Source organism: Ranitomeya variabilis, chromosome 1 (assembly GCF_051348905.1).
Source record: "Ranitomeya variabilis isolate aRanVar5 chromosome 1, aRanVar5.hap1, whole genome shotgun sequence".
In the NCBI taxonomy this organism is placed as follows: domain Eukaryota; kingdom Metazoa; phylum Chordata; class Amphibia; order Anura; family Dendrobatidae; genus Ranitomeya; species Ranitomeya variabilis.
Window position 1 is genome coordinate 16,737,633 of NC_135232.1, and position 23,725 is coordinate 16,761,357.

The following is a 23,725-nucleotide window of genomic DNA, read 5'->3' on the forward strand; positions in this document are numbered from 1 at the left end:
CTGAGGCCATTAAGGATATTATGGTGGGGTTCCCTGCGCCTACAGGTCTGAATGAGTCTATGGCTATGGCCATTCAGATTGATCGGCGTTTACGGGAGCGCAAACCCGTGCACCAGTTGGCGGTGTCTTCTGAACAGGCACCTGAGACTATGCAATGTGATAGAATTCAGTCCAGAAGTGAACGGCAAAATTATAGGCGGAAAAATGGTTTGTGTTTTTATTGTGGTGATTCAGCTCATGTTATATCAGCATGCTCTAAACGCACAAAAAGGGTTGATAAATCTTTTGCCATTGATACTCTGCAGTCTAAGTTCATTTTGTCTGTGACTCTGATTTTTTCACTGTCTTCCATTTCCGTCGATGCCTATGTGGATTCAGGCGCTGCCCTGAGTCTTATGGATTGGTCATTTGCTAAACGCTGCGGTTTTAGTCTGGAACCTCTGGAAGTTCCTATTCCTCTGAAGGGAATTGACTCTACACCATTGGCTAGGAATAAACCGCAGTATTGGACACAAGTGACCATGCGCATGACTCCCGTTCATCAGGAGGTGATTCGCTTCCTTGTACTGTATAATTTACATGATGTACTAGTGCTTGGTCTGCCATGGTTACAAACTCATAATCCTGTCCTGGACTGGAAAACAATGTCTGTGCTAAGCTGGGGATGTCAGGGGGTTCATGATGATGCACCTTCGATTTCTATCGCTTCATCTACTCCTTCGGAGATCCCTGCGTTTTTGTCGGATTATCGGGATGTTTTTGAGGAGCCTAAGCTCAATTCGCTCCCTCCTCATAGAGAGTGTGACTGTGCGATAGAATTGATTCCTGGCAGTAAGTTCCCTAAGGGTCGTTTATTTAATCTGTCACTGCCAGAGCATACTGCTATGCGGAATTATATTAAGGAGTCCTTGGAAAAGGGACATATTCGTCCATCTTCGTCCCCTCTGGGAGCAGGTTTTTTTTTCGTGGCAAAAAAAGATGGTTCCCTGAGGCCTTGTATAGATTATCGCCTTCTGAATAAGATTACAGTCAAATACCAGTATCCATTGCCTTTATTGACTGATTTGTTTGCTCGCATTAAGGGGGCTAGGTGGTTCACTAAGATAGATCTTCGCGGTGCGTATAATCTGGTGCGGATAAAACAGGGTGATGAGTGGAAAACCGCATTTAATACGCCTGAGGGCCATTTTGAGTATTTGGTAATGCCTTTTGGACTCTCCAATGCTCCGTCAGTCTTTCAGTCCTTTATGCACAATATTTTCCGTGAATATCTGGATAAGTTTATGATTGTGTATTTGGATGATATTTTGGTGTTTTCTGATGACTGGGAGTCTCATGTTCTACAGGTCAGGAAGGTGTTTCAGGTTTTGCGGGCCAATTCTCTGTTTGTGAAGGGCTCAAAGTGTCTCTTCGGAGTCCAGAAAATTTCTTTTCTGGGGTACATTTTTTCTCCTTCTACTATTGAGATGGATCCCGTTAAAGTTCAGGCTATTTGTGACTGGACACAGCCTACATCTGTTAAGAGCCTTCAGAAGTTCTTGGGGTTTGCTAATTTTTATCGTCGGTTCATTGCTAATTTTTCCAGTATTGTTAAACCTTTGACTGATTTGACGAAAAAGGGTGCTGATGTTGCTGATTGGTCTCCTGCGGCCGTGGAGGCCTTTCGGGAACTTAAGCGCCGGTTTTCTTCTGCTCCTGTGTTGTGTCAACCTGATGTTTCACTTCCTTTTCAGGTGGAGGTTGATGCTTCCGAGATTGGAGCGGGGGCGGTTTTGTCACAGAGAAGTTCTAATGGCTCGGTGATGAAGCCATGTGCTTTCTTCTCTAGAAAATTCTCGCCCGCCGAGCGCAATTATGATGTGGGTAATCGGGAGCTTTTGGCCATGAAGTGGGCATTTGAGGAGTGGCGTCATTGGCTTGAGGGTGCTAAACATAGCGTGGTGGTCTTGACTGATCACAAGAATCTCATTTACCTTGAGTCTGCCAGGCGTTTGAATCCTAGACAGGCTCGTTGGTCGTTATTTTTTTCTCGTTTCAATTTTGTGGTTTCATACCTGCCAGGTTCAAAGAATGTGAAGGCGGATGCTCTTTCCAGGAGTTTTGTGCCTGACTCTCCTGGAGACACTGGGCCTGCTGGTATCCTTAGGGATGGGGCAATATTGTCCGCCGTATCCCCAGACTTGCGACGCGCATTGCAGGAGTTTCAGGTGGATAAACCGGATCGATGTCCACCAGAAAGACTGTTTGTTCCGGATGATTGGACCAGTAGAGTCATCTCCGAGGTCCATTCTTCTGTGTTGGCTGGTCATCCTGGAATATTTGGTACTAGAGACTTGGTGGCCAGGTCTTTTTGGTGGCCTTCCTTGTCTAGGGATGTGCGTACCTTTGTGCAGTCTTGTGAAGTGTGTGCTCGAGCTAAGCCTTGCTGTTCACGGGCTAGTGGGTTGTTGTTATCATTGCCCATCCCGAAGAGGCCTTGGACGCACATTTCCATGGATTTTATTTCTGATCTCCCGGTTTCACAGAAAATGTCCGTTATCTGGGTTGTGTGTGACCGTTTTTCTAAGATGGTTCATTTGGTGCCCTTGCCTAAGTTGCCCTCCTCCTCTGAGTTGGTTCCTTTGTTTTTTCAGAACGTGGTTCGTTTGCATGGGATTCTGGAGAATATCGTTTCTGACAGGGGATCCCAGTTTGTGTCTAGATTTTGGCGGACGTTTTGTGCCAAGATGGGCATTGATTTGTCTTTCTCGTCTGCATTCCATCCTCAGACGAATGGCCAGACGGAGCGAACTAATCAGACCTTGGAAACTTATTTGAGGTGTTTTGTTTCGGCTGATCAGGATGATTGGGTTGCTTTTTTGCCACTGGCCGAATTTGCTCTTAATAATCGGGCTAGTTCTGCCACGTTGGTCTCTCCTTTTTTTTGTAATTCGGGGTTTCATCCTCGTTTTTCCTCTGGTCAGGGGGAATCTTCGGATTGTCCTGGAGTGGACGTGGTGGTGGACAGGCTACATCAGATTTGGAATCAGGTGGTGGACAATTTGAAGTTATCTCAGGAGAAGACTCAGCAGTTTGCTAATCGCCGTCGCCGTGTGGGTTCCCGACTTCTTGTTGGGGACTTGGTGTGGTTGTCTTCTCGTTTTGTCCCTATGAAGGTCTCTTCTCCTAAGTTCAAGCCTCGGTTCATCGGTCCTTATAGGATCTCGGAGATTCTTAACCCCGTATCTTTTCGTTTGGATCTCCCAGCATCGTTTGCTATTCATAATGTGTTCCATCGGTCGTTGTTGCGGAGGTATGAGGTGCCCGTTGTTCCTTCGGTTGAGCCTCCTGCTCCGGTGCTGGTGGAGGGAGAATTGGAGTATGTTGTTGAAAAGATCTTGGATTCTCGTGTTTCCAGACGCAAACTCCAGTATTTGGTTAAGTGGAAGGGTTATGGTCAGGAGGATAATTCCTGGGTGGTCGCCTCCGATGTTCATGCGACTGATTTGGTCCGCGCCTTCCATAGAGCTCACCCTGATCGCCCTGGGGGTTCTCGTGAGGGTTCGGTGACCCTCCTCAAGGGGGGGGGTACTATTGTGGATTCTGTTTGTGGGCTCCCTCTGGTGGTTACTGCTGGTACTGTTATGGTTCTCAATGGCAAGAGAACATAGCCCAGCATACATAGGAACTAGCTCTTGGAAGGATGGAAACTTAAACTGACCATGAACTAAACCTGCCGCACAACTAACAGTAGCCGGGTAGCGTAGCCTGCGTTTTATCCCTAGACGCCCAGCGCCGGCCGGAGGACTAACTAATCCTGGCAGAGGAAAATATAGTCCTGGCTCACCTCTAGAGAAATTTCCCCGAAAGGCAGACAGAGGCCCCCACATATATTGGCGGTGATTTAAGATGAAAATGACAAACGTAGTATGAAAATAGGTTTAGCAAAATCGAGGTCCGCTTTCTAGATAGCAGGAAGACAGAAAGGGTACTTTCATGGTCAGCTGAAAACCCTATCAATACACCATCCTGAAATTACTTTAAGACTCTAGTATTAACTCATAACATCAGAGTGGCAATTTCAGATCACAAGAGCTTTCCAGACACAGAAACGAAACTGCAGCTGTGAACTGGAACAAAATGCAAAAAACAAACAAGGACAAAAGTCCGACTTAGCTGGAAGTTGTCTGGTAGCAGGAACATGCACAGAAAGGCTTCTGATTACAATGTTGACCGGCATGGAAGTGACAGAGGAGCAAGGTTAAATAGCGACTCCCACATCCTGATGGGAACAGGTGAACAGAGGGGATGATGCACACAAGTTCAATTCCACCAGTGGCCACCGGGGGAGCCCAAAATCCAATTTCACAACAGTACCCCCCCCTCAAGGAGGGGGCACCGAACCCTCACCAGAACCACCAGGGCGATCAGGATGAGCCCTATGAAAGGCACGGACCAGATCGGAGGCATGAACATCAGAGGCAGTCACCCAAGAATTATCCTCCTGACCGTATCCCTTCCATTTGACCAGATACTGGAGTTTCCGTCTGGAAACACGGGAGTCCAAGATTTTTTCCACAACGTACTCCAACTCGCCCTCAACCAACACCGGAGCAGGAGGCTCAACGGAAGGCACAACCGGTACCTCATACCTGCGCAACAATGACCGATGAAAAACATTATGAATAGAAAAAGATGCAGGGAGGTCCAAACGGAAGGACACAGGGTTAAGAATCTCCAATATCTTGTACGGGCCGATGAACCGAGGCTTAAACTTAGGAGAAGAAACCCTCATAGGGACAAAACGAGAAGACAACCACACCAAGTCCCCGACACAAAGCCGAGGACCAACCCGACGCCGGCGGTTGGCAAAAAGCTGAGTCTTCTCCTGGGACAACTTCAAATTGTCCACCACCTGCCCCCAAATCTGATGCAACCTCTCCACCACAGCATCCACTCCAGGACAATCCGAAGATTCCACCTGACCGGAGGAAAATCGAGGATGAAACCCCGAATTACAGAAAAAAGGAGACACCAAGGTGGCAGAGCTGGCCCGATTATTGAGGGCAAACTCCGCTAAAGGCAAAAAAGCAACCCAATCATCCTGATCTGCAGACACAAAACACCTCAAATATGTCTCCAAAGTCTGATTCGTCCGCTCGGTCTGGCCATTAGTCTGAGGATGGAAAGCAGACGAGAAAGACAAATCTATGCCCATCCTAGCACAGAATGCCCGCCAAAATCTAGACACGAATTGGGTTCCTCTGTCAGAAACGATATTCTCCGGAATACCATGCAAACGAACCACATTTTGAAAAAACAGAGGAACCAACTCGGAAGAAGAAGGCAACTTAGGCAGGGGAACCAAATGGACCATCTTAGAGAAACGGTCACACACCACCCAGATGACAGACATCTTCTGAGAAACAGGAAGATCCGAAATAAAATCCATCGAGATGTGCGTCCAAGGCCTCTTCGGGATAGGCAAGGGCAACAACAATCCACTAGCCCGAGAACAACAAGGCTTGGCCCGAGCACAAACGTCACAAGACTGCACAAAGCCTCGTACATCTCGTGACAGGGAAGGCCACCAGAAGGACCTTGCCACCAAATCCCTGGTACCAAAGATTCCAGGATGACCTGCCAACGCAGAAGAATGAACCTCAGAAATGACTTTACTGGTCCAATCATCAGGAACAAACAGTCTACCAGGTGGGCAACGATCAGGTCTATCCGCCTGAAAATCCTGCAAGGCCCGCCGCAGGTCTGGAGAAACGGCAGACAATATCACTCCATCCTTAAGGATACCTGTAGGTTCAGAATTACCAGGGGAGTCAGGCTCAAAACTCCTAGAAAGGGCATCCGCCTTAACATTCTTAGAACCCGGTAGGTATGACACCACAAAATTAAACCGAGAGAAAAACAACGACCAGCGCGCCTGTCTAGGATTCAGGCGTCTGGCGGACTCAAGATAAATTAAATTTTTGTGGTCGGTCAATACCACCACCTGATGTCTAGCCCCCTCAAGCCAATGACGCCACTCCTCAAAAGCCCACTTCATGGCCAAAAGCTCCCGATTCCCAATATCATAATTCCGCTCGGCGGGCGAAAATTTACGAGAAAAAAAAGCACAAGGTTTCATCACGGAGCAGTCGGAACTTCTTTGCGACAAAACCGCCCCAGCTCCGATTTCAGAAGCGTCGACCTCAACCTGAAAAGGAAGAGCAACATCAGGCTGACGCAACACAGGGGCGGAAGAAAAGCGGCGCTTAAGCTCCCGAAAGGCCTCCACAGCAGCAGGGGACCAATCAGCAACATCAGCACCCTTCTTAGTCAAATCAGTCAATGGTTTAACAACATCAGAAAAACCAGCAATAAATCGACGATAAAAGTTAGCAAAGCCCAAAAATTTCTGAAGACTCTTAAGAGAAGAGGGTTGCGTCCAATCACAAATAGCCCGAACCTTGACAGGATCCATCTCGATGGAAGAGGGGGAAAAAATGTATCCCAAGAAGGAAATCTTTTGAACCCCAAAAACGCACTTAGAACCCTTCACACACAAGGAATTAGACCGCAAAACCTGAAAAACCCTCCTGACCTGCTGGACATGAGAGTCCCAGTCATCCGAAAAAATCAGAATATCATCCAGATACACGATCATAAATTTATCCAAATAATCACGGAAAATGTCATGCATAAAGGACTGAAAGACTGAAGGGGCATTTGAAAGGCCAAAAGGCATCACCAAATACTCAAAGTGGCCCTCGGGCGTATTAAATGCGGTTTTCCACTCATCCCCCTGCTTAATTCGCACCAAATTATACGCCCCACGGAGATCTATCTTAGAGAACCACTTGGCCCCCTTTATGCGAGCAAACAAATCAGTCAGCAGTGGCAACGGATATTGATATTTAACCGTGATTTTATTCAAAAGCCGATAATCAATACACGGCCTCAAAGAGCCATCTTTCTTAGGCACAAAGAAAAAACCGGCTCCTAAGGGAGATGACGAAGGACGAATATGTCCCTTTTCCAAGGACTCCTTTATATATTCTCGCATAGCAGCATGTTCAGGCACAGACAGATTAAATAAACGACCCTTAGGGTATTTACTACCCGGAATCAAATCTATGGCACAATCGCACTCCCGGTGCGGAGGTAATGAACCAAGCTTAGGTTCTTCAAAAACGTCACGATAGTCAGACAAGAATTCAGGAATCTCAGAGGGAATAGATGACGAAATGGAAACCAAAGGTACGTCCCCATGCATCCCCTTACATCCCCAGCTTAACACAGACATAGCGTTCCAGTCGAGGACTGGGTTATGAGATTGCAGCCATGGCAATCCAAGCACCAACACATCATGTAGATTATACAGCACAAGAAAGCGAATAATCTCCTGATGATCCGGATTAATTCGCATAGTTACTTGTGTCCAGTATTGTGGTTTATTACTAGCCAATGGGGTGGAGTCAATCCCCTTCAGAGGTATAAGAGTTTCAAGAGGCTCTAAATCATACCCACAGCGTTTGGCAAAGGACCAATCCATAAGACTCAAAGCGGCGCCAGAGTCGACATAGGCATCCGCGGTAATAGATGATAAAGAACAAATCAGGGTCACAGATAGAATAAACTTAGACTGAAAAGTGCCAATTGAAACTGACTTATCAAGCTTCTTAGTACGCTTAGAGCATGCTGATATAACATGAGTTGAATCACCACAATAAAAGCACAACCCATTTTTTCGTCTAAAATTCTGCCGTTCGCTTCTGGACAGAATTCTATCACATTGCATATTCTCTGGCGTCTTCTCAGTAGACACCGCCAAATGGTGCACAGGTTTGCGCTCCCGCAGACGTCTATCGATCTGGATAGCCATCGTCATGGACTCATTCAGACCCGCAGGCACAGGGAACCCCACCATAACATCCTTAACGGCATCAGAGAGACCCTCTCTGAAATTCGCCGCCAGGGCGCACTCATTCCACTGAGTAAGCACAGACCATTTACGGAATTTTTGGCAGTATATTTCAACTTCATCTTGCCCCTGAGATAGGGACATCAAGGCTTTTTCCGCCTGAAGCTCTAAATGAGGTTCCTCATAAAGCAACCCCAAGGCCAGAAAAAACGCATCCACATTGAGCAACGCAGGATCCCCTGGAGCCACTGCAAAAGCCCAATCTTGAGGGTCGCCCCGGAGCAAGGAAATCACAATCCTGACCTGCTGAGCAGGATCTCCAGCAGAGCGAGATTTCAGGGACAAAAACAACTTGCAATTATTTTTGAAATTTTGAAAGCAAGATCTATTCCCCGAGAAAAATTCAGGCAAAGGAATTCTAGGTTCAGATATAGGAACATGAACAACAAAATCTTGTAAATTTTGAACTTTCGTGGTGAGATTATTCAAACCTGCAGCTAAACTCTGAATATCCATTTTAAACAGGTGAACACAGAGCCATTCCAGGATTAGAAGGAGAGAGAGAGAGGAAGGCTGCAATATAGGCAGACTTGCAAGTGATTCAATTGAAAGCACACTCAGAACTGAAGGAAAAAAAAAAAAAAAAAAAATTTTTCAGCAGACTTCTTTTTTCTCTCCTTTCTCTGCCAATTAATTTAACCCTTTGTGGGCCGGTCAAACTGTTATGGTTCTCAATGGCAAGAGAACATAGCCCAGCATACATAGGAACTAGCTCTTGGAAGGATGGAAACTTAAACTGACCATGAACTAAACCTGCCGCACAACTAACAGTAGCCGGGTAGCGTAGCCTGCGTTTTATCCCTAGACGCCCAGCGCTGGCCGGAGGACTAACTAATCCTGGCAGAGGAAAATATAGTCCTGGCTCACCTCTAGAGAAATTTCCCCGAAAGGCAGACAGAGGCCCCCACATATATTGGCGGTGATTTAAGATGAAAATGACAAACGTAGTATGAAAATAGGTTTAGCAAAATCGAGGTCCGCTTTCTAGATAGCAGGAAGACAGAAAGGGTACTTTCATGGTCAGCTGAAAACCCTATCAATACACCATCCTGAAATTACTTTAAGACTCTAGTATTAACTCATAACATCAGAGTGGCAATTTCAGATCACAAGAGCTTTCCAGACACAGAAACGAAACTGCAGCTGTGAACTGGAACAAAATGCAAAAAACAAACAAGGACAAAAGTCCGACTTAGCTGGAAGTTGTCTGGTAGCAGGAACATGCACAGAAAGGCTTCTGATTACAATGTTGACCGGCATGGAAGTGACAGAGGAGCAAGGTTAAATAGCGACTCCCACATCCTGATGGGAACAGGTGAACAGAGGGGATGATGCACACAAGTTCAATTCCACCAGTGGCCACCGGGGGAGCCCAAAATCCAATTTCACAACATGGTACTGGGTGACTTTGGTGGGTTGCGGCCTTTGGTTTCCACCTGTCCATCTGAGGCTGGGTGTTTCCTATTTTACCTGGCCTTTCTGTCATTTCCCTTGCCGGCTATCAATGTGTTCAGATGTGCTCTGTTTGGTTCCTGCCTACCTGCTCCCAGATCTTTCAGGATAAGCTAAGTGCTGATTTTCTGTTGTTTGGTTTTTGGTCCAGCTTGCTTAGAATGTCTCTATGCTAGCTGGTTGCTCTAGTGGACTGAGGTTCTCCCCATGTGCCATGAGTTGGCACATGGGTTCTTGTAATCTCAGGATGGTATTTTTGATTAGGGTTTTTTGCTGACCGCTCAGTCCCCTTTTGTATCATTCTGCTTTCTAGTTTTCAGCGGGCCTCTATTTGCTAAAGCTATATACATCATCTCTATGTGTGTGCCTTCCTCTCATTTCACCGTCAATACATGTGGGGGGCAACTATACCTTTGGGGTTAATTCCTCTGGAGGCAAGTGAGGTCTTTGTTTTCTCTGCAGTACTAGTTAGCTCTTAGGCTGGTGCGTGGCGTCTAGAACCAACGTAGGCACGCTCCCTGGCTATCTCTAGTTGCGTTTGTTAGGCGTAGGGCAGCGGTCAGCCCAGGTTCCATCACCCTAGAGCTCGTCCGATATTTGTTATACTTCGCTTGTCCTGTTCTATCCCTCGCCATTGGGGATTCATGACACCGTACCGCACAAGAGGTTGGTACACAAAATGAGAATGCTTGGTCTGGGGGAAAAGGTGTGTAAATGGGTTAGTAACTGGCTTAGTGATAGAAAGCAGAGGGTGGTTATAAATGGTATAGTCTCTAACTGGGTCGCTGTGACCAGTGGGGTACCGCAGGGGTCGGTATTGGGACCTGTTCTCTTCAACATATTCATTAATGATCTGGTAGAAGGTTTACACAGTAAAATATCTATATTTACAGATGATACAAAACTATGTAAAGCAGTTAATACAAGAGAAGATAGTATTCTGCTACAGATGGATCTCAATAAGTTGGAAACTTGGGCCGAGAGGTGGCAGATGAGGTTTAACAATGATAAATGTAAGGATATACACATGGGAAGAAGGAATCAATATCACCATTACACACTGAACGGGAAACCTCTGGGTAAATCTGACATGGAGAAGGACTTGGGGATCCTAGTTAATGATAAACTTACCTGGAGCAGCCAGTGCCAGACAATGGCTGCCAAGGCAAACAGGATCATGGGGTGCATTAAAAGAGGTCTGGATACACATGATGAGAGCATTATACTGCCTCTGTACAAATCCCTGGTTAGACCGCACATGGAGTACTGTGTCCAGTTTTGGGCACCGGTGCTCAGGAAGGATATAATGGAACTAGAGCAAGTACAAAGGAGGGCAACAAAATTAATAATGGGGATGGGAGAACTACAATACCCAGATAGATTAGCAAAATTAGGATTATTTAGTCTAGCAAAAAGACGACTGAGGGGCGATCTAATAACCATGTATAAGTATATAAGGGGACAATACAAATATCTCGCTGAGGATCTGTTTATACCAAGGAAGGTGACGGTCACAAGAAGACATTCTCTATGTCTGGAGGAGAGAAGGTTTTTCCACCAACATAGAAGAGGATTCTTTACTGTTAGGGCAGTGAGAATCTGGAATTCCTCACCTGAGGAGGTGGTGATGGCGAACTCAGTCGAGGGGTTCAAGAGAGGCCTGGATGTCTTCCTGGAGCGTACCAATATTGTATCTTACAGTTATTAGGATCTTTAGAAGGACGTAGATCTGGGGATTTATTCTGACGGAATATAGGCTGAACTGGATGGACAAATGTCTTTACGTACATCGGGGGCTCTGCAAACACAACGTGACGCCCGCAGACCATTCCATCAAAGTCTTTATTCCAAAATAAACGCCGCTCCTTCCCTTCCGAGCTCTGCCATGCGCCCAAACAGTGGTTCCCCCCCACATATGGGGTATCAGCGTACTCAGGACAAATTCCACAACAACTTTTGGGGTCCAATTTTTCCTGTTACCCTTGCGAAAATAAAAAATTGGGGGCAAAAAGATCATTTTTGTGAAAAAAATATGATTATAATTTCTACGGCTCTACATTATAAACTTCTGTGAAGCACTTGGTGGTTCAAAGTGCTCAGCACACATCTAGATAAGTTCCTTAGGGGTCTACTATCTAAAATGGTGTCACTTATGGGGGGTTTCCACTGTTTAGGCACATCAGGGGCTCTCCAAACGCGACATGGCGTCCGATCTCAATTCCAGCCAATTTGCATTGAATAGTCAAACGGCGCTCCTTCCCTTTCGAGCTCTGCCATGCACCCAAACAGTGGTTTACCCCCACATATGGGGTATCGGCGTACTCTGGACAAATTGTAAAACAACTTTTGGGGTCCAATTTCTCCTGTTACCCTTGGTAAAATAAAACAAATTGGATCTGAAGTAAATGTTTTGTGAAAAAAGTTAAATGTTCATTTTTTTTAAACATTCCAAAAATTCATGTGAAACACCTGGAGGGTTAATAAACGTCTTGAATGTGGTTTTGAGCACCTTGAGGGGTGCAGTTTTTAGAATGGTGTCACTTTTGGGTATTTTCTATCATATAGACCCCTCAAAATGACTTCATATGTGATGTGGTCCCTAAAAAAATGGTGTTGTAAAAATGAGAAATTGCTGTTCAACTTTTAACCCTTATAACTCCCTAACAAAAAAAAATTGGTTCCACAATTGTGCTGATGTAAAGTAGACATGTGGGAAATGTTATTTATTAATTGTGTGACATATGTAACACCACAGGATTCCGGTTGTTACAGTGGTATTGCCTTTCTCACTGGGAGGGTAATGCCATGCCTGAAAGCGACAAGGATCCCTTTAACAGGTAACACGTACACACAACACTGTTCTGACTCCAGGCCAGAAGGGGGAGCTTTAGACCCGGATTCAGGGTAACTTCCCTATATGTTCTGGCTGGAGTAGGAGTTAGGAGTCCAGTCAAGAGGAGAGCTGGAGCCGTACAGACACGAGGTTCTGCAGCTCCTGACAGGAGTCAGTCAGATTGTAAGAGACTGTGAGGGGAGAAGAGTCAAAGGAGAGGAAAGATATCGGGAGGGAGTGGAGCTGCGAGTGGGCTCACTCCAGAATCAGATGGAGCCCGGAGTCACCACAAGAAGATACACCTGTAAAAAGGCTCGAGTTGCCTAGTGCGGCGAGGGACTTAGAAAACAGCGCAGTAAAGAAGGCTTCCAACCCCACCTGGCTAGGGGGATTCTGAATCGCTTCCAGGCTGCCCAGACCACACCATCACCTGTTATCTGTACCCTGGACTGTGCCTGCATTCTACCAGTAAAAGGTAAAGAGACTGCAACCTTGTGTCCTCTAGTTCTTTCCTGAACCTCAACATCTATCATCCTTTCTAACTACGCTGGGAGCTCTGAGGACTAAGTTCTACCTGTGGGGAACTATACCATCTCTGCTGCAATACCTTCTTATCCAGAGGACCCCTTTAAGCAGCGGCGGTCATCCCTGACTGAGTACCACAGGTGGCGTCAGGAACACTACTATGTCAGACTTTATTTCTACTTCCATTCATCCCTTTTTACTGGACACCCAGGGCCACGGACCGGGTCACTGCCACTGTGACCACGCCTTTAAGAACAGAACCGGCCTGGTACCGAGTACCCCACGGACCGGGCGGGCGCTCCACATATCTGTGTGATTTAAGGGTATGAAAATTCAAAGTTGGAAAATTGCAAAATTTTCACCAAATTTCCATTTTTTTCCACAAATAAAGGCAAGTTATATCAAATAAATTTTTACCACTGTCATGAAGTACAATATGTCACGAGAAAACAATGTCAGAATCACCGGGATCCGTTGAAGCGTTCCAGAGTTATAACCTCATAAAGGGACAGTGGTCAGAATTGTAAAATTGGCCCGGTCATTAACGTGCAAACCACCCTTGGGGTAAAGGGGTTAATATATACTTAGCTTGTAATGTCTTCACATCCTGTTCTGACCAGATGTGTTCGTATCCCAGAATTCCAAGCGGCGGAAGTTCACCGACCTCCATATTGGGACACTAAAGTGATGGGTGTCTCAATATGGAAACTGCTGGTGGCACCAACCCATTGCACGGAACATCGCACCACACATACAGACACACTGTATACGCCGTACGCACCACACACAAACACACACTATATGCCGTACGCCCCACACACACACTATAAATGCTGTACACACACACACACTGTATACACCCTACGCACCACAGACAAACACACACACTATATGCCGTACGCACCACAGACAAACACACTGTATACGCCATACGCACCAGACACTGTATACGCCGTACGCACCACACACACACTATAAACGCTGTACGCACCACACACACAAACACACTGTATACACCCTACGCACCACAGACAAACACACACACTATATGCCGTACGCCCCACACACACACTATAAACGCCGTACGCACCACACACACAAACACACTGTATACACCCTACGCACCACAGACAAACACACACACTATATGCCGTACGCACCACACACAAACACACTGTATATGCCATAAACACCACAAACACACACTGTATACGCCATACGCACCAGACACTGTATACGCACCACACACATACTGTATACGCCGTACGCACCACACACACACTGTTTTTAAACAATATTTTACCTCACAAAATGCATCCTCTGTGATCTCCTGCTGTAATGTCAGTATTACACAGGTCAAAGAAGAGATGACATGAGAGAAGACAGCAGATGAGGGAGAGAGAGACAGTGCTCAGGGGGAGAGAGACAGAGCACAGGGGGAGACAGCTCAAACGGGACAGCACATGAGGGGAGAACACAGCACAGGAAGGAGAGACAGGGGGAGAGCACATGGGGTAGACTGGTCAAAGAGGAGAGCACAGAAGGGAGAAGTCAGCACATGGGGAAAGAGAGAGAGGATAGGTGGGTGACCACCTGGGGGGAGATTCTAAACGCTGCAAAGCCTGCCGCCATCGTGACATTATTAGGGTTGAACAATTAATAAAATGTTCAATTCTCTAGTTGCCTACTCCTGGCCTAATGGATATTGATCATGTGCACTAAAGAAATACACCAGACACAGTCAGCTGTAACTCTCCTTGATCAATGTGTGGCTCAGCTCCAAGAAGGGATGTTTATTAGTCAAACACAATGTTATATATCTCCTGTAAGGGGGCTCGGTTAGCTCTAAAATGGGAGTGATCGGATGTATTCCATTGGTTAGTGGGTTGGGCATGAGCAAGTCCCTGGGCCGATCCATGAGGTCATCAGGGTGGGTTGGTCCGTGAGGTCATCAGGGTGGGCGTCGCTGTGGGTGGATCCATGAGGTCATCAGGGTGGGCGTCAGCTTGGATACCAGAGCCCACGGCATGCTGAAACAGGAAATGGCGGCCATCTTTAGTGTCTTCATTGTTCATCTTGGATACCTGAGCACATGGATCTGATACAGGAAATGGCGGCCATCTTCAGTGTCTCACTTTGTCTGAGGAAAACTTATGTAAGGTTAAACAATACATGTTATAGGTCGCTTCTCTCAATTACCTTATGTGTTGAGGTTAATTAAGTATTTGATCTTATGGCTCTCCTCAACAGTCCCCCCTAAATACTTTATTAACCTTTTCTTTTATCTTGATCCCACCGTGGTTCCCTAACCCACCGATGTTAAGTGTTATTATGACATCAGAGGCTTCATGACAATATGGATGCTATAGACACCAGAGAATGTGTGACCAATTATGGGTATACTGCGGAGGTATATCGGAGCGTCTTACCAGTGTCCTCGGGACTTCCCTACCTGCTGGATCTATTACTCTCCAATCTCCCATCTCCACGGTTACTTACAGTAAAATACACATGTGACTAACCCTGATGTACACATCCTAGATCTGACCGTCTTGCCCGGGAGGGGGAATTGGAGTTTTCACCAGTTTGAGACAAGTTTTCCCTTGTGGAAAACCTCCCTTTGTAGCTGGACTTTGACAAGCAGGTCAGATCCTACTCTGTCCCTAACTGTCTAACAAATTTACAATGTGAGAGATGGATCCAGGAGGCACTCAGCAACCCTGACTGAAGTAGGAGTAGTCAGGAGCACTTGGTAGGGACCCTCAAATCTCGACTCCAGGAATGTCTTTCTGATGAACGTCTTTACCAGCATGTAGTCACCAGGTTAGAAAGTATGGGTACCGTCACTGGAATCTGGACCTGGAATGGATGATAAACCTTGTACATGTGTTATTGACAGTTCTTTAGTAACAACAATTACATAATTTACAAGAGTATCACTTCCTAAGGCTAGCTGTTGTGGAAAATATTGACCCAATCTTGGAGGCCCCCCAAAAAGAATCTTGAATGGTGTGAGTTTAGTAGAACCCCTTGGAGTGTTTCTGACTGAGTATAAGGCAACAGGCAAAATGTCTGTCCAAGTCTGACCTCCTAACTGGCTTTCAGTATTTTATTTTTGAAGGTGCCATTCAGTCTTCCTACTTTCCCACTGCTCTGGGGTTGATATGGAGTATGTAAACCCAAATAACCAATGTTCATAGTTCCTTAGACAGTGCTGCAGTGAACGCAGGTCCTTGGTCACTCTCAGTTACCTCTGGGACCCCATATCTGCATACTACTTCAGTCACCAGTCTCTTAACAGTCACTCTGGCAGTCATGTTTGTTACTGGATAGGCTTCGGGCCATCCTGAGAACATGTCAGTCACTACCAGTACATACTCGTACTTCCCTACTTTTGGCATTCGAATGTGGTCAATCTGAATCCTCTGAAAGGGATAAAGTGGTTTAGCCAAATGTTTCTGAGTAACTTTCCGAGGCGGTGCTGGATTGCATGTTGCACACACAAGGCAGGACTTGAAATAATTTTGGGTGACAGTAGAGATCCCAGGTGCCATATAAATCTTCCAAATCAGGTCATTCATCCGATTCTTGCCTCTGTGGGTGATACCGTGTGCCCATTCTGTCACTGAGGGGTACGGATTACGGGGTAGACAGACCTTTGTGTTCACCCTCCAGACTCCATCTTCATCCTTTTTAGCTCCTCCTTCTTGCCATGACTTCTTTTCATCATCTGATGTCTTGTCTTGATGTAGATGGATAATCCTCATAAGAGAGGCTTTAGTCCCTTCTTCAGTGTCTTGTAACACGTACACAGCTGCTTTCTCTTTCCCAAATGGATCCACAGCATAGGTCTTTGCTGTTTTGTCAGCAAAGAAGTTCCCCCTTGCTTCTGGAGAATCCAGTCTCCCGTGAGCTTTGATCTTGATCACTGCAACCTTTGAAGGTAGATCCAGAGTGACCACAAGTTCTTGCATGGTAGCAGCATGTTTTAGAGGAGTCCCACTGGACGTTAGGTATCCTCTGGCTGCCCAGATACTGCCGAAGTCATGAGCCACTCCAAAAGCGTATCTTGAATCCGTGTAGATGTTGACCACCTTCTCCGTCGCTTCCTGACAAGCCAGCGTCAAAGCTTTAAGTTCCGCTTCTTGTGCAGACATGTGCGGTGGTAGCGATCCAGCTGAGATGATCAGGTCATGTGTAACCACGGCATATCCCGTATGGAACCTTCCTGTTTTATCTGCAAATCTGGAACCATCAGTGAAGAACGTCACGTCAGCATGTGGGAGTGGGTCTTCAGACAAGTTTTTCTGGGAGGCTACTTCTTCATGCATTTGTTCAAGACAGTCATGATCCTCTGAGTGTGTAGAGGCATCTTCTCCGAGAGCATCAGTATCATCCACATCCCCCCTGGAAAGAGGAAGCAGCGTGGACAGTTTGAAGATGCTGCAGCGGACAAGAGTGACATTATCCGGAACCAAGAGCCAACATTGGAGTCTCATATGATGCTGCACCAACAGATGTTTAGGTTCCAACAATAGCAATTATGTCGTGTGGAGCCATTAAGAGAACTGGATGTCCTCAGATGATATCAGGATTTGGGATTCAAAGAGCTGGTGCAGACTGTATGGCCTGTTTAAGAGCGTAGAAAGCTTCCACGGATTTAGTACATAGTGGAAACGCTGACGTCTTGAGGTCATCGTACAATGGCTGCATCAGCTTTGAGGCATCTGGAAACCTTTGGCAACAATAATCATTGATAGGTCAGCCAACTCATCCGAGGCCCTTGTCTTAGGTTCTTGGCAGAACAAAATACCAGAGTCCCATGTCTCGTCATGCTCCTATAGAAAGGCATCAGCTGTTTTTCTGGATCTAGAACTTGGTTCAACAGAGTAGCAGCTTGCTGGGGTGTAAACTTGACATAGATGGTGGGCTCCTCAGACATGAGCATTGGCACTGTTGGTGGTGGCACCTGAGGCGGGAGTAGAGATGGCACCGGGAGTGCAGATGTAGTCCCTTGTGTATGAGGAGCCGGAGGAGGTAACAGTCCTGGAATGAGGGGCTCTATTTGGGCAGCTCCAGTATCATGGTGTGGGCTCCAGGTGACGCAGGCAGTCTTAAAAGCTTTAACAGTCCTGTCCTCATTAATGCGAGTTATTGCTGCATGAAGTTGTTGAGCACTAACGTCTGGATGAATAGGGTCATAAGTAGGGGTCACAGTGTGTATGATCATTCTACACAGGAGATTGCCAGCTTTAGTCACCGCTATGTCCCCAACCGCTATCTGACCACGTGACTCAACAATGATTCGACTGTCAGCTTGAATAGTCGCCCCTCCTGCTTCCACTATAGCTCTAGCTACACCTCCATTGTGCTCTAACCGAGAATTGGCAGCATTAACAATAGCGTCTGTCTCCACTGTTGTAATGTCACCCTTTCCCACCACTAACAAAGGTCCCTCAGGATGTTCTTTTTCAAAAATAGGTTGCCAACATTCCCTCCCCTTTGTGCTTCCTCTGCTATTGGTATCCCCCTCCCACATTGAGCCCCCCTTGTTACAGTCGCCACCGTCCCATACAGGTGTGCGCTTGGCTGCGAGACAGCCTGTGAGGTACTGGGTATAGGGTTATGTAGACTGCATGAGAGTGCTGTTGTGGAAGCATTGGGAGGAGAGGTCGCTGCTTGGAGCATCTCATGTGGGTGTGCGGCTAAATTGGCAGTGGAAGTGACAGTAGAAAGGGTAGGTGCCGGGAACGATCCAGGTGGGAGTATTGCTGGATTCCCGACAGGAGTGATAGGGGAAAGGGTCGGTGCCCCACTGGAAACCACTGAGACGGGAAACATGGGTAAAGCCTGTTCACTTCCCGAAGGAATATAGTATTGGCCATCAGTGGTCATTACTGGGTAACAAGGATTTGGTGATGTGGTGTGTAGCCTTAATCTGAGATGTTCACCACCAGGAGCAGCACATTCGCCATCCACAACATGGCTGCCGTCAGAATTACATTTGCCACCAACAAAATGGCCGCCGTCAGAATTATATTTACCACCAACAAAATGGCCGCCGTCAGAATTATATTTACCACCAACAAAATGGCCGCCGTCAGAATTATATTTACCACCAACAAAATGGCCGCCATCAGAATTATATTTACCACCAACAAAATGGCCGCCATCAGAATTATATTTACCACCAACAAAATGGCCGCCGTCAGAATTATATTTACCACCAACAAAATGGCCGCCGTTACATTTAGCACATGGCTCTGGGCCACCATTTTGGCTGCTATTACATTTAACACATTCGCCATCAACAAAATGGCCGCCATTACATTTAGCACATGGCTCTGGGCCCCCATTTTGGCTGCTATTACATTTAACACATTCGCCATCAACAAAATGGCCGCCATTACATTTAGCACATGGCTCTGGGCCACCATTTTGGCTGCTATTACATTTAACACATTCGCCATCAACAAAATGGCCGCCATTACATTTAGCACATGGCTCTGGGCCACCATTATACGGTGGTGGCCGCTCACAGGATATATTTTTGTAATACACATAAGTCAAAACTCTATTCTTTCTATTCCTTTTCTCTTCTACCCAATTTCCAATTTTTATTTTTTTTTATACAGACTTTCAGAGACTCTTTCTCCTGCCCTAGCAATAGACAACAATCCATTATCTTCTAGGATACCTTTTCTTTCTTTCTTTCTTTTTTTAAGACAATCTTCCACTCCAGGGGCTGTAACCATCCCCCCTTCTGGCATTCCACACAATTTCCACTAATGTGCATGAGTCTAACTTGCCATCTGAATTTGGCTTAGTGCCCATACGGCAGAACTGCATTAATTTCTCCATTTTTCTATAGATATACAGTATATATATCTATCTAGATAACAAACACCAAACAAACAATAAGACGGGGGAGATGACTCAAACCTGAGATTCTAAAGGGAACTGAGTCTGCAGTACCCAGTTCCTATTGCTTCTTGTCACGTGGTCCCTGTCTGACTTCCGTGCTCCGTACTTTACAAACCAATTATTCCCTACTTTGTCAAATTGCTCCCTAACTTACCGGTCCCCGTGCAGAGTCAATTACTCGATGTCACGGGGCAAAAAAAAAAAAAAGAAAACTATAAATTTAATTGGCTCGAACTGAGCCAATTGCTCCAAGTTTCAATGAGCCGCTACACAATTTATTATGCCCGAACTGAGCCAATTGCTCCAAGATTTACCGGGCCCCCCTAGGCCGAGTCAATTACTCCAGGTCCTAGTCTCTCTTGTACAGAACTGAAAATCTTATCACAGGCGACAACCGTATACCACAGACAAAAATTATTTTATTTTTTCTACACTTGCTTGCTTATCCTTCTCTATATATATAAAAAAAAAAAAAAATTGGAAATTAAAATGGGAGTGATCGGATGTATTCCATTGGTTAGTGGGTTGGGCATGAGCAAGTCCATGGGCGGATCCATGAGGTCATCAGGGTGGGTTGGTCCGTGAGGTCATCAGGGTGGGCGTCGCTGTGGGTGGATGCATGAGGTCATCAGGGTGGGCGTCAGCTTGGATACCAGAGCACACGGCATGCTGAAACAGGAAATGGCGGCCATCTTTAGTGTCTTCGTTGTTCATCTTGGATACCTGAGTACATGGATCTGATACAGGAGATGGCGGCCATCTTCAGTGTCTCACTTTGTCTGAGGAAAACTTATGTAAGGTTAAACAATACATGTTATAGGTCGCTTCTCTCAATTACCTTATGTGTTGAGGTTAATTAAGTATTTGATCTTATGGCTCTCCTCAACAACATTACCACCCTCCCGATGCGACAGCACCCGGCCTCCATCTAGTAGTATAACACACACCATCCACATATTGTACACACACACTACATTATAGGCTGTAGGGTTACATATTTAGCCTTCAGTGCGTTTATAGGCTATATGATGCGTGATATTGATGCATATTATTGTTGCTGCACAGATAGTATCCTAATTTCAGATTTTTCACTAGTAACGTATGGATCATGTGACTAAACACTAACAGCCGTATTCCTACTGAGAAGTGTATTGTTCCTCCACCATTTTTATGAAATGTGTCGTTAGAAGGTGAACGTCTGTCACACACGTGCTGGGCTGCAGGAGACAGAAGATGGGCGGCGGCCGCCTCACGGTGCTGCATGTGCTCCCCCCAGGCTAAAACATGCCAGCCTCTGACGTCACCACAGCTCCTTCACCACTTCTCTACTGAGCTCCGCCCCCTGATCACATGACGAAGACGTCACCACAGGTCCTCCACCACTTCCGTCCTGAGCCCCGCCCCCTGATCACATGACAGTGACGTCACCACAGGTCCTTCAGCTCTCAGTGCAGCAGCTCCGTCCTGGTTGTGTGCAGCTCGTGTTCTCTGGTGTCAGCCAGCAGCAGATTTCCCGCCATTCCGGTGAGATTACAGGAGGGTTTGGTGGAGTTTTGGTGCTTGTGGTAAATCTGTGAGAGGAGAGTGTGGGGTGAGATCAGAGCTGTTCCTGTGGAGGCTCCTGCTCCGTGTGACTGCGGCTCCTCAGTGTTGGGGACGGGCAGCATTGTATGGGGGGTGTGCAGCGTCTGCTCCTCATCTCACGGCCCCGCTGGAGGTGTAGTTACCACGGTGACCGTCCTCTGCTGGCGGTGTAGTTACCACGGTGACCGTCCTCTCCTGGCGGTGTAGTTACCACGGTGACCGTCCTCTCCTGGAGGTGTAGTTACCACAGTGACCGTCCTCCTACGAGGCTGATGATGAGCGGTCAGATCGGCGGAGGAGGCCGCGGTGGAGTTTTGTGGCTTTTCCTCCTGATAAATGTTGATATTTGGCAGAATTTAGTGATTGTCGTTCTCTCGTCCCCTGTGATTTCCATCTTCTCCTCCATCATGAAGACGCCGGCAGGACGAGATCCCTCCAGCTGATCCAGTGCTCATCCCTCCTCCTCCTGAATGACCCCGAGGATGGACGAGGACAGGGATGAGACCACCAGAAGATTATTCCGCTTCGCCCTGGAGATCGTCTCCCTGCTGAGCGGAGAGGTAACTCCTCTACATTTCTATCAGCTTTATTGTGTTCTGTGACAAGTCCGACATCGGGAGGAGGAAATCCAGAATAGAGAGAAGGATTCTTTCCTGTAAGAGCAGTGATTGTGTGGAGCTCTCTGCCCGGAGGAGTTGTCATGGGGATTCCCTATAAGAGCTGTAGAGGGGCCGGGATGTCTGTCCGGGGGGGAATAATATTCCCGGTTATGGCCCCAGATTACTGGAGACGGTTATTGATCCCGGGATTTCTACTGATTGTCAGATCTGGAGTTGGGAAGGAATCTTCTCCCTAAGTGTCTCTCTCCATACACAGGATTACACAATAGTGAGGAAGACACCGGGGGACGGTGTGACTCCCATCATCCATCTCCAGGAGTCAGGAGGGCGGAGCCCGGGCCCCATCACAGAGCCTCCCCCGCACTCCCTGCTACATGAGAGGAACAAGAAGATCCTGGAGCTCAGCAACAAGATGATTGAGCTGCTGAGCGGAGAGGTGACTGCTGGGAGATTATACAGCACTGGAGGATTCTGGGTGATGAGCGGAGAGGTGACTGCTGGGACATTATACAGGACTGGAGGATTCTGGGTGATGACCGGAGAGGTGACTGCTGGGACATTATACAGCACTGGAGGATTCTGGGTGATGAGTGGAGAGGTGACTGCTGGGACATTATACAGTACTGGAGGATTCTGGGTGATGACCGGAGAGGTGACTGCTGGGACATTATACAGCACTGGAGGATTCTGGGTGATGAGCGGAGAGGTGACTGCTGGGACATTATACAGGACTGGAGGATTCTGGGTGATGAGCGGAGAGGTGACTGTTGGGACATTATACAGGACTGGAGGATTCTGGGTGATGAGCAGAGAGGTGACTGCTGGGACATTATACAGGACTGGAGGATTCTGGGTGATGAGCGGAGAGGTGACTGCTGGGACATTATACAGGACTGGAGGATTCTGGGTGATGAGCGGAGAGGTGACTGCTGGGACATTATACAGCACTGGAGGATTCTGGGTGATGAGCGGAGAGGTGACTGCTGGGACATTATACAGCACTGGAGGATTCTGGGTGATGAGTGGAGAGGTGACTGCTGGGACATTATACAGGATGGCACTGGAGGATTCTGGGTGATGAGCCGAGAGGTGACTGCTGGGACATTATACAGGACTAGAGGATTCTGGGTGATGAGTGGAGAGGTGACTGCTGGTACATAATACAGCACTGGAGGATTCTGGGTGATGAGTGGAGAGGTGACTGCTGGTACATAATACAGGACTGGAGGATTCTGGGTGATGAGTGGAGAGGTGACTGCTGGGACATTATACATGTATAGTTATATTCACAAGGGGTTAACTTAGGGTGGGGGCTCATAATTAAGGGGTTATAAGGGGCAGCTGTTTGGGACTCAAGTCCTTTTTGGTAGAGCATTGAACAGCAAGGTGGATTGTTGCTGAAGGGAAAAAAATAATAATAATCTATAAATCTTCAGCATAGCGAGTGTGAGCGAGCTGAGTGTGACCTGAGCGTAAGTGTGGACGGCGGTAAGTGTGTGACTTGTGACTCAGTGACTTTGGAATCAGGGAGTTTCCAAGGGAGGAATTGCTGTCTGTATTTTATTAATACTTTGTATTTATTTTTTATTTAACGTTTCTGTCTGGTGCAATCCCCATTAGGAAATGTGCTCCACAATTGTTACTGCCATCCAGTGCACATCTTGCCACATGTATGCAGTCCTTGACCAGCCGGTCGAGGGTGCATACTGCTGTGCGAGATGTGAGCACATTGTGCATTTGGAAACCCAGATTCTGGATCTAAATGTGCAGCTGGCAACACTGAGATCCATAGACAATATGGAGAGGAGTCTTCTGCTCACTGAGCAGACG

At 46.8% G+C, this 23,725-nt stretch overlaps 1 protein-coding gene across 4 annotated transcripts in view; it reads left to right on the plus strand.

The window, feature by feature from the left end:
• The window catches only part of LOC143793494 (oocyte zinc finger protein XlCOF8.4-like), a 159,873-nt gene that overhangs the window by 92,707 nt on the left and 43,441 nt on the right, over window positions 1-23,725 (plus strand). For 3 of the 4 annotated variants that reach the window (XM_077280508.1, XM_077280510.1, XM_077280511.1), the window contains exons 1-3: window positions 21,102-21,215; window positions 21,689-21,835; window positions 22,152-22,331. In XM_077280508.1, coding sequence (XP_077136623.1) covers window positions 21,746-21,835; window positions 22,152-22,331 — 270 coding nt within the window. In that variant the 5' untranslated portion in view covers window positions 21,102-21,215; window positions 21,689-21,745. Of the gene's footprint in view, window positions 1-21,101; window positions 21,216-21,688; window positions 21,836-22,151; window positions 22,332-23,725 lie in introns of those variants that run through there. The other variant, XM_077280509.1, reaches the window with a different exon arrangement.